The sequence below is a fragment of the Choloepus didactylus genome, chromosome 11, assembly GCF_015220235.1.
Source record: "Choloepus didactylus isolate mChoDid1 chromosome 11, mChoDid1.pri, whole genome shotgun sequence".
NCBI lineage: Eukaryota > Metazoa > Chordata > Mammalia > Pilosa > Megalonychidae > Choloepus > Choloepus didactylus.
Genome location: NC_051317.1, coordinates 12413952 through 12431578, shown reverse-complemented (window position 1 = coordinate 12431578; position 17627 = coordinate 12413952). Strand labels below are relative to the sequence as shown.

Genomic DNA, 17627 nt, shown 5'->3' with positions numbered 1-17627 from the left:
AGTGGGCAGTGGGGAGCCCTTAAAGATTACATAGACACTAACCATCAGCAGAAGGAGCTCTTCAAGAAGAATGTTCACTGTGAAAAAGGCAGATCAGGCTCAGCAATGGAAAGTTATTTTGTTCCAACAAGCAAGAAGCTTGAAATCCTTTGCTCCTTTTTTACCTTATCTCCTTTCTGTCCTGGTTCACGTGCCATCTGCCTGGGTCACTCTTAACACCCACAAGAAGTCTCCATGGCCAGGATCCATTTCCTACCATGATCCCTCACTACCCTCAGGATGAAGCGCAAACATCTAGGGAGACCCCTGTGCTGGTTTGAAACTGTGAGGAACCCCAAAGAGCCATGATCTTTTAACCCAATCTTGCTGGGTGGAACATTTTGATTGAGTGTTCCCATGGAGATGTGACTCACCCAACTGTGGATGAGACCTTTGATTGGGTTATTTTCATGGAGGTGCGGACCCCGCCCATTCAGGATGGGTCTTGAGTAGTTCTCTGGAGTATTTAAGAGAGCTCAAGAGCCAACACTGATGCTGACACTTGGAGATTCTTGGAGATGCAGACAGAAAGACGTCTGGAGATGGTAAGCTAATAGATGGAGCCCAGAGTTTGTCCCAGAGAAGCTGAGAGAGGACTCCCAGATTCTCAGAGAGAAACACCCTGGGAGAAAGAAGCAAGGACACTCACGAGCTGGGAGAAAGAAGTGAAGACAGAAGCCCAGAGACATTTTGGAGAAAGCCATTTGAAATACAACTCGGGAGCAAAGGACCAGCAAACGCCAGCCACGTGCCTTCCCAGCTCACAAGGAGTTCCGGACACCATCAGCTGCTCTTCGGTGAAGGTATCAACTTGTTGATGCCTTAGTCTGGACACTTCTAAGGCCTTAGAACTGTAACTTTGTAACCCAATATAAATTCCCTTTATAAAAGCCAATCCATTTCTGGTATTTCGCGTAAGGGCAGCTTTAGCAAACCCGAACAACCCCCATCCCCACTGTTGACATTCCTCTCTCATCTCCCTGTTCCCCTGCTCACCAGGTCACAATGCCTGCATGACAACCACACGCAGCCCTGGGCCCTGGGAGGTCAGCTTCCTCTGCACCTTTCTCTGCCTGGCAAGCTTCTACTTATCCTTGGAACACAGCTCAAACAGCACTTCCTCTTGGAAGCTTTTCACGACTTCCCTTGGCAATGGGACCTGGCCCGTTGGTACCCTGGGTGCGAGTGTGAGCCTGGCAGCCAGGTTTCACTCCTGCCACCTACTAGCCATGTGGTCTTGGATAACCTGCTTAACATCTCTAAGTCTAGTGCAGCCCATCTGTAAAATGGGGATAATTATAGTACACAGGGGTTGCTGTGAGGACTTACATAATGCAAAGTAATGTCTGTAAAGCTCTTAGCACATATAAGCACCCCTTAAATGTGGGCTACTTTACTAACAAACCTGCTATTACGGTCACTAACATATGGCTGTAATGGATTTTATAGGACTAGGTCCTCCAAGGCTAAGAGCCCCACGGCAGGGGCTGGGTGGTGGTTGTGCTCCACACAGAGCCTTCTAAGGGACCCCATAAATGCCCCCAGAGGCTCCTGACACCTGGGGAAGTGCCCCTAGTGGTTTGAAAAAATTCCCCTAGAAACCTCTTCATGGCCAATCTTAAAAGTAACATGAGATAGAATACATAATTTTTGAAAAGCTACACAAAGAAAAACAAACAAACAAACAGAAGTAACCATGAGAAATAAATCCTGAAGTATTAGGGGACAGTGGAACAGTATGTCTGCAACTTGGTTCAGAAAAAATAAAAAATAAAAAAGTATAGAAATACAGAAAAAGAGAACGATAAGGCGCAAGTGGTAAAATGTTAACTGCGTACTATACTTGCAACTTCTCTAAATTTGAAATAATTTCAGAACTGAAAGTTAGCACAAAAGGAGAGACTAAAGAGAGATTTCAACTCAAAGCTGTCCTGGCACCGCTCTGCACCGCTCGCCCCCGCGCTCTCCTGTCGCCTGGTGCTAATCGCCGCCCTCCTCTTACCTCACTCGGTGACTGCCCGGGGTGTCTGCTCTGCTTGGGGGGAAGTTCACGTTACACCATCGCTGACTTCAAGGCTACCTGGCAATTTCTCTGCTTTGTGTATGTGTCTTGTCTTAGGTAAGACTCTGGATAGCAGATCGCGTGGTTTTAAGAACCCAACTGTCCCACTTATTGGCGGATCCTGGCCAAGTCACTAAAGCCCTAGAAGGCCACGTCTCTACCCGCATGATGGAATTATTGGTAGCTGTGCTCCCTACCCCACAAGAGTGTTTCAACAGTCAAGTCCAGGAAGGTAATTTCTGGGCTATAGCGCACAAGCCTCAGATAAGATGCCAGCGTCGTAGGCTTCTTAGGCAACAGCTACTCTGCTTACAACTGGGGAAACACAGCCCCTGTCCTCATGGGGCTACCATCCAGGGAGGGAGGCAGCCCTAAATCAAATAGTTACATAATTAAATGAATAATTGCAAACTGTGCTAAGTGCTATGAAGGGACAGCTGAGGGTGGTCTGAAAACATAAAAGGGACCCAGACCTCACCTTGCCTAGGAATAAAAGAAGACTTCTCTGAGGAAGCAACGTTTGAGCTGAAAGCCAGAGAACAAGTAGGCTGCAGTATATTTTAATCCCACAACAGAAGGGAAGTATATGAACCAAATTGTTAATAGTGTTAACTCAAGTTAAATGGCACCACAAGGAAGTAATTGGCCAAATCAAGAATATGGAATGTTAATCAGGACAAACGACCTGGTTTTCCAATAAATCAATGGCATTAAAAAAAAAATTAATGGGGACAGGGGAGGGGAGAGTATTAGAATATAAAAGACTTGAAACTTTCATTAAACATAAAGTAATGCCTAGACCTTCTCTGGATTATGATTGGAACAAACCCATTATAAAAAGCCATTTTTGAGACAAATGGGGAAAACTGAATATGGACTGGGCAAAGGAACATACTGGTGAATTACTGTTAATTTTGTTACGTGTGATAATGGTATAGTCGTTTGTTTTTTTTTAAAGCCATTATCTGTTAATGGATATTTATGGGTGAAATGACACAATGCTGGAACCAGATGAAACATGCACTGAAGCTGAGTGATGGATACATGGGACTCATTCTACTCTTCTCTCTGTGTATCTTTAAACATTTCTATAATAAAAAGTTAAGAAAAACACAGGGGTTAGCTCAAAAGACAGAAGTTCTCAAAATTGTTAGTATTTTTTTTTTCTACAATGATCAGAAACATCAATTGTCATTAGTCAACTGCCACCTATCGTGTCACATCTAACAACTCCGGGTATCGTAGAGTAAAGCTCAACCACAGTGTGGCTGGCTCCCTACTGAAGGGCATGTAGGCACGTAGATTCTTTCCAACTTTTTCTTACAGAAATTGAATCTATCAAATTCCCGACACTTCCGATTTGCATTACCTTCTCCTTCTCTCCTCATCTCCCCGTAACCCACCAGCCCGTCATAGGATAACTGCTTCAGGTCTAAAGAGCTGGAGACGTGGGTGGACGCCCCAACAGCCAAGAATGTCCGGGCTCTGGCACCATGTGCTCCAGCGACCTGCAAGAGACCCTGGGCCTCAGGGCAATTCACATTTGGCCTCGGAAGGATTTAGCTACCAAGTAACTGCAGGGATGGGCTAAGAGGGATCATGGAGAGCTTTCTAACAGGGGGCTGAGAGTCACCTTAGCCTACCCATAGCCTTGACATGGTCTCAGCCTGGCTCTGCTTGCAGATGGGCTCCACCTATCCTGGAAACTGCTGAGAGCATTCCCGACTCCTTCCACCCCTTAGTAGTTTTCCTTTCTGGTTCCTGCCCCTTTGAAACACAGCAACATTTAAAATGAGACATCATTTTGACCTATCCAAGTGGCTCTGCTTTTTTTCTGAAGGATAATAGCCAGGGTTAGAAAAACTGCTGGGAATCAGGCACTCTCCCTCACCATGGGGGAAGTGTAAATTGGTGTGACCTTTTGGGAATTTATTAACTGGCGATACACAAAGTTCATAAAATCATATCCTTTGACCAGTGATTCTATTTTAGGAGTTTATTCTTATGAACATAAACACAGATACTAGATAAGGATCATGAGCCCGGAGCTATATAAAGCAAATAGACCACTAGAAACAATCCTAAAGACCATCAACAAGGGAGGGATGAACAAATTGTGTCACACACATACAATGGAACACTACTGTTGGGGACTGAATTTTGCCCCCCACAAAAGGCACATTCAGGTCCCAACCCCTGGTCCTGTGGGTGTGAACCCATTTGGAAATAGGACCTTTGAAGATGTTACTAGCTAAGGTAAAGCCAAACTGAAGAACGGGCCTTGGTCCAATATGGCTGAAGTTCTTACAAGCAAAGGAAATTAGACACGAAAGAGAAGCCACAGGGAGCAGCCAGAAGTTGGAAGTTAATGAAACCAGGAAGAGAAAGAAGATGCCATCATTTGCATTGATATGTGACGGAAAAGCTAAGGAATCTGAAAGATTGCTGGCAAGCCAGAAGACATCACTCCAGAGGAACCAAGCCTTCTAGCCTCAAAACTGTGAGCCAATAAATTCCCAGTGTTAAGCTAACCCATGGTATGGAATTTGTTTTAGTAGCAGGGAAACAAAAACAGCTAAAGTAATAAAAAGGAAAAAACTCCCCCAAAATGCAATAATGTGGATAAATCTCAAAAGTGTTATGTTATATTTAAAAAGGCAGACACAAAAGAATACATACAACTTAATTCCATTTCTATAAAACTCCAGAAAAGAAAAATCTAATCTACAACTACAAAAAGCAGATCAGTGACTGCCTGGGGCTGAAGGTAGGGGATAGAAGTAGGTTAACTGAAACTATATCTTGATTATGGTGCTAGTTATGAATGAAGACGTTTGTCAAAACTCACTGAACTGTATGTACACTTAAGATCTGTACACTGTAATGTAAGTAAATTATACTTAAATTTAAAAATGAATACTGAATAACCAGCACCACCTAAAGATCCAACAATGGGATGAGTTAGTCAAATCAGGGCCTTATCTATATGATAAAACATTATGTATGATATTATAGAAGACTGGTGAATGACACAGAAAGTCATACGGTATATACAGTTAAGAAAAAAAATCTATGGAACTGTAATAAACTGTGATCACATTTTTGTAAAATAAAATGTAAATATTTGGATAGAAAATAACCAAAAGGTAACATTCCATTCATTTCTTTAACACCTGTATATTGAGAACTTATTATGTACCATTATTGTTGCAATGAGCAGAAAAGACAAAAACCCCTTCTATTTAAATTATTAAAAAATAAACATTAAAAAACCAAATGGTACACGTGGTGGGTAAATTATACTACCACTTGCATTAAAACACACTCACATGCATATTTATGCTTGTTTTTGCACAGAATAACTCTAGAAAGAGTATGAGAAATTGGGGTCACTGGCACTTTTTGGGGAGGGGATCTAGGAGCCTAAGGGACATGGTGGAAGGAAGCCTTCTCACTGTCTACCCTTTTATATTGCTTGACTTTCTTTTTCTTAACCATGTTCCTGTATTACCTATTCTAAATAAATTCAGTAGACTGCTTCTAATTTTTGGCCAGTATCTAATAACCAGGAATTAGGTGGAGAAGAAGGATATGGAAAGATGCACTGGTAAACTACAAAATGAACAAAGTGTTTTGAGATATTTCCTGTTTTTACTAAAATTTCAAAATAAAAAATTTATTGCGATAACAAGCATACAAAAGCACAAAAGAATGCACACTAAAATGTCAACAGAGATTATTTCCAAGTGGTGGGATCATGGTGAGGGAATTTTCTGTTTGCTCTGTTTGCTTGTATTTATTTTTGCGGTTTCCTAAACAAAAGAATAGAACTGCATGTGTGTATGTGGTAGCATTTAAAAAGAAAGAAAACAGCAGACCCACATGTCACCTCTTTCTGTCAGGGGCTCAGACACACTAGAGAACTGTTGGCTGCTCTCCCTTTACCCAAGAGGCTGTGTGATTTAGGAAGACAAAGAACAAGTCAAGGGCAAGGGCACGGGGCCAGCTCAAAGCCTTAGACATCGCTGTCTCACTTAGAGAGCCCAGCTTCCGCAGCCAACCAGGGGGCCAGCCAAGCCCCCTTTTCACCCCACGATCCAGAGGCCCCGAGGCTAACAGAGCATTCTCATACCCCTTTTCTCCCTGTGACACCTGGGAGACAGGCGGGACAGGGATCGCTGTCCCAATTTGCTTCTTCCACAAATGAGGCACCCCAAGACCATGACAGGACTGGTGTTGTGGACACACTGAGCACTTTGCTATTCTCAGACTTGAAGGACTCAAGGGAAAATGCCAAGTTCTGATTCAGTTTTGTCACCTTTCTAGAGAATACAAGTGAGGCTCCAGAGACAGGGACTCTTGAAACTAGCAGCCATCTTGAACATCATCTCCTCCAGCCCCCAGCCCCATTTACTCTTTTCAATCCTTCTCAGCCCATCTTCCACCTTCTGTCTGCACATACCTCTTGGGACAGCCCAAGCCGTCTTTGCAGAAAACTCTTCCTTGTACTAGGAGCCTCTGTACCCTCACCTCCAGGAAGGGACCATGAGGGCCATCTGCTTACGGTCTCACTTGAAGACCACAACTATAAAGCAGCCCTGTCAGTAGGTAAGTGCTTATCAAAGCCAGCATTTGGGTTTGAAAGGCCCGAATCACACATTTCTGGAACTAAGATAGGCAGACATGGCCCACTGCCAGGGTCTGGAACACTTGATTATTGGTAAATCTGGGTGAATCTTGTGATTTGGGAGAGTACCATCCCCTGGTGGTGCAGAAATCTGAAAAGTAGGGGAAGGGGGTGGAAAAACCAATTGGGAGATGGCTTTGCCAAACTGTTGAGCCATTCGTTGAGCACAGGCCTGGGTAATCATTTTCTATAAGGAGACAGAGTTTCAGTCTTGCAGCAGGGAAATTTAAGGAATTTAGGGGGAGGGGTGAGAAGTAAAAATATTGATATTGGAAGACAGAAATAACAGACATACAAGCAGTCACTAGAAATAACAGACATACAAGCGGTCACTAGAAAGTGATACAGTTTTAACACAGGGCGCCAGGATGGAACTGGGATGAGATTCTACCACCATCCAGCTATCAAAATTCAGGCACAACCTCTTTGTTGCTCAGATGTGGCCCTCTCTCTCTAACTAAGCCACCTTGGCGGGTGATTTCACTGCCCTTCCCCCCTACGTGGGACCTGACACCCAGGGATGTAAATCTCCCTGGCAACGCAGGATATGACTCCTGGGGATGAATCTGGATCCGGCATCGTGGGATTGAGAACATCTTCGTGACCAAAAGGGGGATGCGAAATGAAACGAAATAAAGCTTCAGTGGCTGAGAGATTTCAAATGGAGTCGAGAGGTCACTCTGGTGGACATTCTTATGCACTATGTAGATAACCTTTTTAAGGTTTTAATGCATTGGAATAGCTAGAAGTAAATACATGAAACCACCAAACACCAACCCAGTAGCCTTGACTCTTAAAGACGATTGTAAAACAATGTAGCTTACAAGGGGTGACAGCGTGATTGTGAAAACCTTGTGGATCACACTCCCTTTATCCAGTGTATGGATGGATGAGTAGAAAAATGGGGACAAAACCTAAACGAAAAATAGGGTGGAATGGGGGGGGGGGGTGATTTGCGTGTTCTTTTTTTATTTTTATTTTTTATTCTTATTCTGATTCTTTGTGGTATAAGGAAAATGTTCAAAAATAGATTGGGGTGATGAATGCACAACTGTATGATGGTACTGTGAACAGTTGATTGTACACCGTGGATGACTGTATGGTATGCAAATGTATCTCAATAAAACTGAATTTAAAAAATTCTTCCTTTCCCAGTCAAGTCTGAGCAGCCCACTGCATCTACCCAGGGACAGGCAACGGCAGAGGCCAAATCAATTCAAAGCACGAAGAGCCCACAGTGTTACGTATAACAGAGCCTCTAGGTTTCCCTGTCTGGTCCTTCCATTCTTTGTTAAACTGGATGTTTCTTCAAATACACAGAAGTAGGTATATAATAGTGGCTAGACTGCATGGTCTTTGAAATCTAACAGTCTGAATTTACATTCAAGCTCTGATAAATCAGCTGCTTGATCTCAAGACAGTTACTCACACTCCCTGAGCCCTGCAGGCCCCCCATCTGTAAAATCGGGTTAATCCCAGCACCAGGGCTGATGTGAGGATTAAATGAGAGAATACATAGGACGTACTTGGCACAGTGCCTGAGACACAGTAAGTGCTTGATTAATGGCAGCCACTGACATTATGGTAACTAAACAAATTTGTTGCTGCTTTTGTTGTTTTGGAAGATCTCCATATAAACACAGTCACAAATCAGTACAAACGTCCTTTATTATTAGTCCAGTGGTTCAAGAAATATGGCTGGTTGCTTGTGGATCTCAAATCTGGGGCAAATACCCCCTAGGTAGCATGTAACTCTGACCTAGGAGGAGGAGGAGGGAGCCTTTGGCACATAGGCTCCCCAGAGCCCAGGAAGATAAAACTACCAGGTAGTGTCAAGTAGGCCTTGTCAACATGGGGTTGGGAGGGAGGGACGCTGTACTTAGAAAGTCTTCCACTCAACAAGTCTTAAATCACAGCAGTGGGGGCTTCTTACATTTTCTTTGACTACTAATATAATCATTTCCTCCTAACTGAAGAGTGAAAATGATGTGTACAACAGTCATAAGTCAAAAGGAGACAAGGCTGAGTTCAATCAATTTTGCTGCTCATTAGGAGATAAAACTCAGGAAGAAAAATGGAACCTCCTAACAGAAGGATCTGTTATCTGGGCTCACCCTGTAGCTATTGCCCTAAAATCCTTAGGCTGTGCTTTGGCTCAGGCCAGTTGAATCTGCTCTTCTGGCCAATGCTCGTTTTTCGTATCCTACCCACCTGCCCAGAGCACTGTCAGAGAGAATGTGCAAGTCTTAGGCAGCGGGGGAAGCATTCTCCACGTGGTCCTGTGCCTGGCCCAGCAGTCGGCTTTGTGCCCTGCCCTGGTGGGCCAGGGGGCACCTCCTGGCAGATGCCAAAGACCCAACCTAGGTAAAAGCAACGAGGATCCCTGAGAAACATTCCTGTGTAACCATCCGAGGCATCCCGGACCATCTGTCTGCATCGGGGCCTCCTTTCCTGTGCTCTCACACCACCTGTGCCACACCATGGGGTGGGGTCGCCATGAAGCCCCTTGCCGCACCAGATGCAGGTCTAGGATGCCGAGACACAAGGCACATCTTGTGTAAGCGAGCAGCTCACATAACGGGAGGACAAGGACAACAAGAGTCACTACGCAGGGTGACAAGGGCCACAAGAGGAGTAAGCAAGAGGCTGGACCCACAACTTGTGTCACAGGTCAGAGAGGCTCAAAAAGGACTAGGAAAGCAGGCCTCAAGCTGAGTCCCATCGCATGCCCTGATTCTATCAGGTGCACCCCCAACCTGCCAAAACCCATGCGTTGTTGGATTTAAGACCTGATTAATTTCAAACTTAGGTGAACACATCTGGCAGTTAAAAAATAAATAAATAAATAAAGGACTTTCAGTTTTAATCTGAATACACGTGGTGGCACAGAACCGTTCACTAGAAAAATATCCCTCTCAGCCTCACTGTCCCCACCAGCCTGTGAGGCTGTCTCCCCCATCAAGCAGGGTGAAGAGGTCTGAGAACACAAGTGTATTAGTAAAAACCGGGTTCTTTGTGCTGACTGGCACCCTCTTGCCCCAACAGAAAGGTCAGAAGGTGGGTTCCAGCTCTGCTTGAGCAGAAGCAAGAGGCCCAGGAGGGATTTTGATCAAAGGAGGAATTTAAGGGCTGAGCACAGGATAAAGGTGTCCAGCAGACTGGAGAGGGATGAGAGGGGGAGATTTCTCCAGGGCCATTTGCACAGGGGTGGCAGCTGGCTTTATCCTGACTGGTTAGAAGGTCCTGCTAATGGGCCTTGCTCCTGGATCCCAGCCTCAGCTGGGATTTTGGCAAACTGCTGCCTCTCTCAGCCTCAACCCCATCACCCATCCAAAGGGGGTAATGATGCCTTTCTTGCAAGGATGACTTATCATATTTGTGAACCTCTTGTTTGTGTGGTCACAAACCCCAAGCCTTAACCTGAGCAGGGGCTGCCAGTCTCACATGCAGCAATCGTCAGCAGAAAGAAGTGACCCTCTCAGATACCTACCACGGGTCTCACAGTCTCTCACTTAATCCTAACATTCATATAAAACATCTCCCCCCAGTTTACAGAAGAGGAAGCTACCAGAGACTGATTTCTTCTTTCTTCTCCTTAATCCACACTTAGCAGGGAAGCTCTGTTCTAGACATGGAGACCTCAGTATCAAACAAGACAAAACACAGTTCTATTCTGGGGGAGCATTTATTCTAGTGTGGGGAGAAGGATCATAAATAAACCCACAACAATCTCAGATACCAATAGGTTCCAAAAAGAAAACAAAGCACAGTGATTTAATAGAGAGGCAACCAAGGAGAGGCAACCATGCAACAAACTGTGAAATGTAGGCTCCAGATAGAGGGGACAGCCAGTGCGAAGGCCCTGAGAGATGAACGAGCTTGACACGCTCCGGAAAAGAAAGGGAGTCAGTGTGGCTCGAGAGGTATGAGGGTCGGGGGAGGGCATAGAAATCAAGGTTGGAGAGCAGGCCAGGGCCAGATCCTGTCGGGTATTACAGACAGAGGTAAGGAACAGGATATTACTGTAAGTGCAAAGGGAAAAGATTGGAGGGTTTTAAGCAGGGAAGTGACGATCTAATTTCAGGCTGGGAAGAATGGACAAGGGGGGCCAGGTTCAGAACAGTTAAATAAGCAGCTCGAGGTTTCACCACTGCCCATAGTTTGCATCCAACACCCAAACTCCTTCTTTCCACCAAGTCACATTTTACACACTATAGTAGGATGCTATACTGGAATCTCAAATCTCACAAAATGGGGCTCTCACTATCCCCACAATCTCAGCCTAATCTCAACTTCTCAGGACCTCGCCTCCTGCATGGGTCAAATGAGGATAACTAGTTCAGGAATCTATAATGATAAATAATAGCACACATATAAACATGCCTCGTATTCTTCTGGCAACCTTCAGTGAATAGTCCATGTCTGCTGTGTGCCTGGCGCTCGTAAAGTTGTTCTATGGCGTTAGGAATTTATTATTAGAGTAGACGTTTAATTAAAATTTACTCTGTCTGACAAAAACTAAGGGCCAGCCGTCATTCCTCAAGAAAGGAGGCTAGAGTGGATTCTGGGTTCCTAGCCTTCACCTTCACTTTTCCCTGAAAACTCTCCATTAGGCCAAATATTCTGGAGAAGTATCTTCTTTGAAGAGTTGGAGGACATAAAGTGAAGGAGAAAAGAGTTAACATATATTGGGGAGGTGTGACATCGTAACCAAAGGAAGCTGGGATCTGCCCAAACCAGACAGCTTCAAGTCTCGGTTGACCCTGGGCACATCAGCACATCAGCACATCAGCACATCACCCCTGAGTGCTGTAAAACCAGGAAAAAACCCGTGTTCCCTCAGAGACGGCAGCCCAATAGTCAACTAATACGGTACAATGGCAAGGGGAAAGCTCAATTACTGGGAAACCGCCTTCCCTGTTTGTTTCAGTGTCTGTTGGAAATTTAGAGCTTCTTGCTGATATATAAAGGGTTGGAGATTCTCAGATAACTGAACTGGTTGAGTTTACACTGCTCCCAGAAATCCGTCCCACTAGAAAGGGGCAAATCAGGACAAAGTCATTCCTCCCAAGCTCTAAGCAGACATGACAACCGCTAGGGCCTACGATAAACAAGGAAGCCCAATTTCCAGTTTCCACGACAGCGCTCACTAACTCCATTCAGCCACCACTCCCAGAAATGGACCAAGAGCTCACTGCCAGGTCTATCACCCCCACCACCCCACTGCCCCTGCTTTTTAACGGAACTAAGACCTGGATTTCTTTTCCAGATACCTGGAATGGGTGTGCTGCACCTGGGCCATTTTGCTCCGGGAGAAGAAAAAGGGAAGCAGAGAAAAACTACAGCCTGGACAAGCAGAACGAGACAGAGGTAGACAGGGAAGTACAGGAAAAGAGGAAAAAAGCATTGATTTGGTTGAAAGACAGTCATTCTCGTATGAGGGAAAAATCCCCAGAAGCTGTCTACTTTTTCAGCAGAGCTCCCACAGACAACTGGTGGAAATGGGCTAGATGTGGAACCTATGTAGGGACCAACGTATCCCCATCCCTTACGTCACATCTGGTCCCCCAAGTACCCTTTTCAGCCTCAGCCCAGGGGCAGGAGGGGTGACACACAGGCGTGGCTTCCAGCCCACCTGTACTTTTCCATCTTTCCAATGCCCGTCAGCACTTTTCTCTCTTTGAGAGGAGGGGGATGCAGGGATCACATTTCAGAGGCCCCCACTTTCTGCCACAGGAGGCAAACTGGCAGGGGAGTTTTTGTTTTCTCCACTCAGCCTCCCAGTTTCGTAGCCTCTCTTTCAATTAGGCTGGTGTATATTAAATTTCAATCATTCTGTCTTACGTTGGAGAGATACATGTTTTTTAATCACAACTGTATTTCCTGTGCTATCATATACCTAATATTTCTTTATATCAAGTCATTACTTTTACTTAAATTTATTTTAAAGGGAAACACTATAGCATTAGAGTAAATGGAAAATCTGCATCATACTATGCAGGACTTGCTTGATATACTTTAATTGCACATTAAAATACATATGTATTTTTTTAAGTCCATTCATGTGCCATTTAAAATAATCTCGGGTGGCAATACTATGGGAAATACTGCCTTAGCGGTGCAGTGGCTATCTCCTTATAGCTGTCCAGGAGCTCTGGGCTCCTAAAGAGAAAAACCAACTTCAAATTCTCCGATCTCCAGTTTCTCCCCCAGCCTGGCAGCGTTCAAATTCTCTCCTACAAATACTTCGAGAGAAGCAACGGCAGGAGAAAAGAAAGCCGCCGGAGTTCCGAGTTCCCATGCCGGGCGACATGAGGATACAGAGCCGAGAGCGAACGGGACTTTAAATACCCAGTCTTGTTAATAAAATGGGCGGGGAGGCACTGACCTTCTCGCGTAGGGTGCAGTGGACGTCCGAGGCGACGCGTCCTTCCCACCACGGTTCATCCATCGCGTGGATGCAGCGCCTCGATCCGGGGCTACCGGGTACTCAGAGCGCATCCTGCGTAGACACGGGTAACTTCAGCGGCCGGAGCGCGCCCCCGGCTGGGACCCCCGAGGTCCCTATCTTCGTTCGCCCGGTGCCCGGGACCCGGACGGGCGCCCCCTCCTGCTCCGCTCGGCGGAGCTGGCAGTAGCCTCTCGTTCCGAGAACGCTGAGATGCCCCTTCCCCTCTCTCGCTGGACCCAGGGCGATCTGGAGTTGTGCAACAACTTGCAGAATTTTTATTTTCCTTTTGCAAAAGTTGCAGGGAAAGTTGCCGACTTCGCCAGCTCGCCCTAGGCTAGGGCTCCTCCCCCGCCGCCTAGCCTTTGTCCTGCTCCCACATCCTGCCCTCGAGCGGGGGACGAAACTCACACATCCCTCTCCGGGCGTGGCGGGCTGCGGGAGCCGGGCCCCTCCTAGAACTGAGCCTGCAATGCTCCCGGGTGCCAGCACGCGGCTGGGCCCCCGCCCGGGGCGCTCCACACTCTCGGCCGCCGCCTTCGCAGTACGCCTCGCCCCAGCCGCCTCCGCGCCCCTGCGTGCGCTCGAGTCCCGCCGCGGCTCGCTGCCTCCTGGCCGCCGGGGGCCTCCCTCCCTCGCCCGGGGAATTGGGGGCCGGGCTTCGCGCATGCGTCGCCGACGCCCCGCGCCCCGAGAGGCGGGGGGCTGGGAATTGGAGTCAGCCTTTCGCCTGCGCTGGCTCCGCTTCCTGTCAGTCTTCTTCCCTCGCCTCGGTGAAAAGCGTCTTCTCACCTTTGCGGAAACTCCCGGTGGCCTCCTGGGCACCCCCCGCCGGCCTCCGCGAGGGGAGCGTGGGGACCGCGGCCTCACCTGCGCGCACCACGCGAGAAACGCGCGGGCAAGATCCATCCAGAAAGTCCTGCCTCCGCGTGCAGCGCTCTAGCCAACCTTCCGTCGGTTCCACCTGTTTTTTCTTTCCTTCTTTTTTAAAAACGTACCCTTGAAAGAGAGATAGATTAACAGACGGACCATTCCCGAGAAAGCCCCAGAAAATTCACTCTTGATTATCCACAAGTCTGTGAGGGATACCCATTACTAGTTAACTGGTATTTATTGTGCTCCTGCTACACGCTGAAATTGGAGGAAAACCAGTCTTTTTGGAGGACCCAGCGGATGGAAAGCATTGTCTTTTTTTTATTCAGTTGATTGATTTCGGAAAGGCCCTCACTTCAGTCAGTCCATGTGATGGCACCGCATTGGCGGTCCTTTTGGCTGTGTGTGTGTGTGTGTGTGTGGTACTTTTGGAAATTCACAGACTTGGGATCAAATCCTATTTCTTCAGCCTACCAGTTGAGTAATTTTTGGCAAGTTCCTCAAACTCTGAGTCTGGGATTGCTCATTTGTAAAATGAGCATACAAATTGCACCAAACTGCTGGAGATATGGTAGCTTTGAGATAATATGCCTAAAGGGATAATCACCATGCCAGGTATATAGTGAGCATTCAGTAAAAGAGCTGCCAGTAGAGAGCCTTTAGTTTCTGACTGATTTCTGCAAGTAAAGACCCAACTGCAGGAAAAAAAAATCAAGTTAGCTTTGTTGAATTGAAGCTTGAAAACAAGTTGATGTAAAAAAGTTATGAACATTTGTAAAAGTGTAAAATACCTAGAAATAAACTTAATGTAGTGCGGGCTCTCAATGAAGAAATTATCAAGGTTGAATCATAATAGACTTGAAGGCCTGAAGAAGTAGAGCAGGATAAACATGACAACTTTACCCAAGTTATTCTATTTAATAAAGTTTTGTTGGTAAATGGGGTAAGGAACAGTTGACAATTATTTCTAACATTCATATGGAATAATAACTGTGAGAGACTAAGAAATTTATATTTTAAAAATGTGATAGCCCTATATTACCGAATCTTAAAACACATTGCAAAGCTGTAATAGTTAATACAGTGTGGTGTTGACACAAGAATGATGGATAAGCATCAGTGGGAGGGATTGTTGAAAGTCTAGAAACATATACAATATATTTAGAAATTGATCATATAATAAAGATGGCATTTCATTTTAGTGGAGAGAAGGATAAATTCTCCAATAAATTAGACTTGGAAATCAGCTAATTTGGGGGAAAAAGTAAAACTAGGGATTTATTTACAATTACAAAATTTATTTACAATCACAAAAAAATCTAAGTACCCAAAGAGCTACAAAAAAGATCAGAAGAGAACTATAGGAAAATATAGGTGAAATGTTTCAGAGGGAAGGCCCAAGTATTAAGGTGTAGGTAGAAACCAAAGGCAAATACTGATAGATATATTTTTGTAAGTATACAAGACTCTGATACATCAAAAGTCATCCCCCAAAAAGGTAAATGACAAATTGAAGAAAACATTTTCAACAAATGTGACAGAAGATTGCTCTTACTATGTAGACCTCTTGTATGTCAATAAGTAAAACACTAACACCCTAAATGCGGAAAAGGATAGAGAACAGGAATAGGCATGGTATGAAAGAAGAAATTCAAATGGATAAATACAAATTTTAAAATGCTCATAGTCATTTTTAATGCAAAGGCAAAAAAGTTAAAAAACTGGAATACATCTTTGTCAAAGATTTTTAAAAACATAATGTGCAGGGTTGGCAAATAGGGTGTTGGGAATGTAATTTAATGCCATTTTTCTAAAAGGCAATGTGAATCCAAAAGTTTAAAATGTATTGCTTGACCCAACTATTCCACCTCTGGAAATTTATTCTAAAGAACAAAGCAGATGATAGAGATTTATTTACAGAAGGTTTCATCACAGTGCTTCCTTATTATACAGAGCTATGAGAACAGGGGCCTGACTCCCAGGGGTGTAAGTCTCCCTGGCAACACAGGATATGACCCCTGGGGATGAATCTGGACCCGGCGTCATGGGATTGAGAACATCTTGACCAAAAGGGGGCGACGAAATGAAATGAAATAAAGCTTCAGTGGCTGAGAGACTCCAAATGGAGTCAAGAGGTCACTCTGGTGGACATTGTTAAGCACTATGTAGGTAACACTTTTTACGTCTTAATGTATTGGAATAGCTAGAAGTAAATACCTGAAACTACCAAACTCCAACCCAGTAGCCTTGACTCTTGAAGACGATTGTATAACAATGTGGCTTACAAGGGTGACAGTGTGACTGTGAAAACCTTGTGGATCACACTCCCTTTACCCAGTGTATGGATGGATGAGTAGAAAAATGGGGACAAAAACTAAATGAAAAATAGGGTGGGATGCGGGGGCGGGGGTGAGTTGGGTGTTCTTTTTTCATTTTTTTTTTTTATTCTTAGTCTGATTCTTTCTGGTGTAAGGAAAATGTTCAAAAATAGATTGTGGTGATGAATGCATAACTATATGATGGTACTATGAACAGTTGATTGTACACCATGAATGACTGTATGGTATGTGAATATGTCTCAATAAAACTGAATTTAAAAAACAAAAACAAACCAAAAAAACCTGCCTTGTTTTCATCTTGATGATGTCACTCCTCATGCATTTACTTTTATAACCAGAAAAAAAAAAGAGTGTTATTTTTAAATAATCACATGATATATTACTGATGTGGTCTTCCGCTGAACCACTCACAATGTCAGCGTAGGCAGGGCACACTGAAAGAAGAAAGGGCTGCATTATTCTCTAATTTGGAGTCCCCTTTACCTAAACTTCAGCTATCAGATATCAGGAGAAAGGTAAGCTGAACTTTGGACTTTTCTCCGGGGGGCTACTTTAAGAGCAGTCTAAACCTATGCTATTATAAATATGCATTCCTTTACATATCATTCTCAAGAGCCTGTCATATTCCCAGTATTTCTGAAGAATAAGAACATATTTCACCAATAAATTAATGGTTGTGGTTGTGAGTCTCTGTCTACAGGTAGAAATGGTGTCGGCTCCCTTAGGAGAGGGAGGCTTCCATGCTGGAGACCAGGGGGACATTGCAACTGAAGATACTATTCCCACCCACTGCATCTTCAAGAAGCGGAGGAGCCAGACAGCCTTCCTTCCTCCCTCCTGCCCTCCCTGCCTCCTTCCCTTCCTTCCTCTTTATCAAGTGCTCACTGTGAGCCAATTAACCCTTCACCCCAGCCCCACAACCTCTGAAGCTCCTAGGCTGGAAACCACAGATTGAAGCAAAATCAAGCACATTCTACTGTCTTCAGTGCTCCCTGTGTAAAATGAGGAAAAGAAATTCTCTGCCCTTTCTAATTTTCCTGAGGGCAAATCAGTCAAATATTTCCAACATTGTATTATTTCATTGACTTCTCACTTTGCGCTTAAGTTTCCTTTCTCTCTTTTTCTCTTCATATGACACAGCCTGTCACATTTCACACACAAGTCCATGTGCTCACCCCA

General features: G+C 44.9%; 1 protein-coding gene across 3 annotated transcripts in view; it reads right to left on the bottom strand.

Annotated features, from left to right (window-relative positions):
- The window catches only part of CCNJL (cyclin J like), a 72978-nt gene extending 59157 nt beyond the window's left edge, over window positions 1-13821 (bottom strand). Inside the window, exons 1-2 of one of the 3 annotated variants that reach the window (XM_037798903.1) lie at window positions 13648-13821; window positions 13177-13290 (exon numbers count right to left, since the gene is read on the bottom strand). In XM_037798903.1, coding sequence (XP_037654831.1) covers window positions 13177-13239 — 63 coding nt within the window. In that variant the 5' untranslated portion in view covers window positions 13240-13290; window positions 13648-13821. The other 2 variants (XM_037798902.1, XM_037798905.1) reach the window with 2 other exon arrangements.
- Window positions 13822-17627: the final 3806 nt, after the last annotated feature.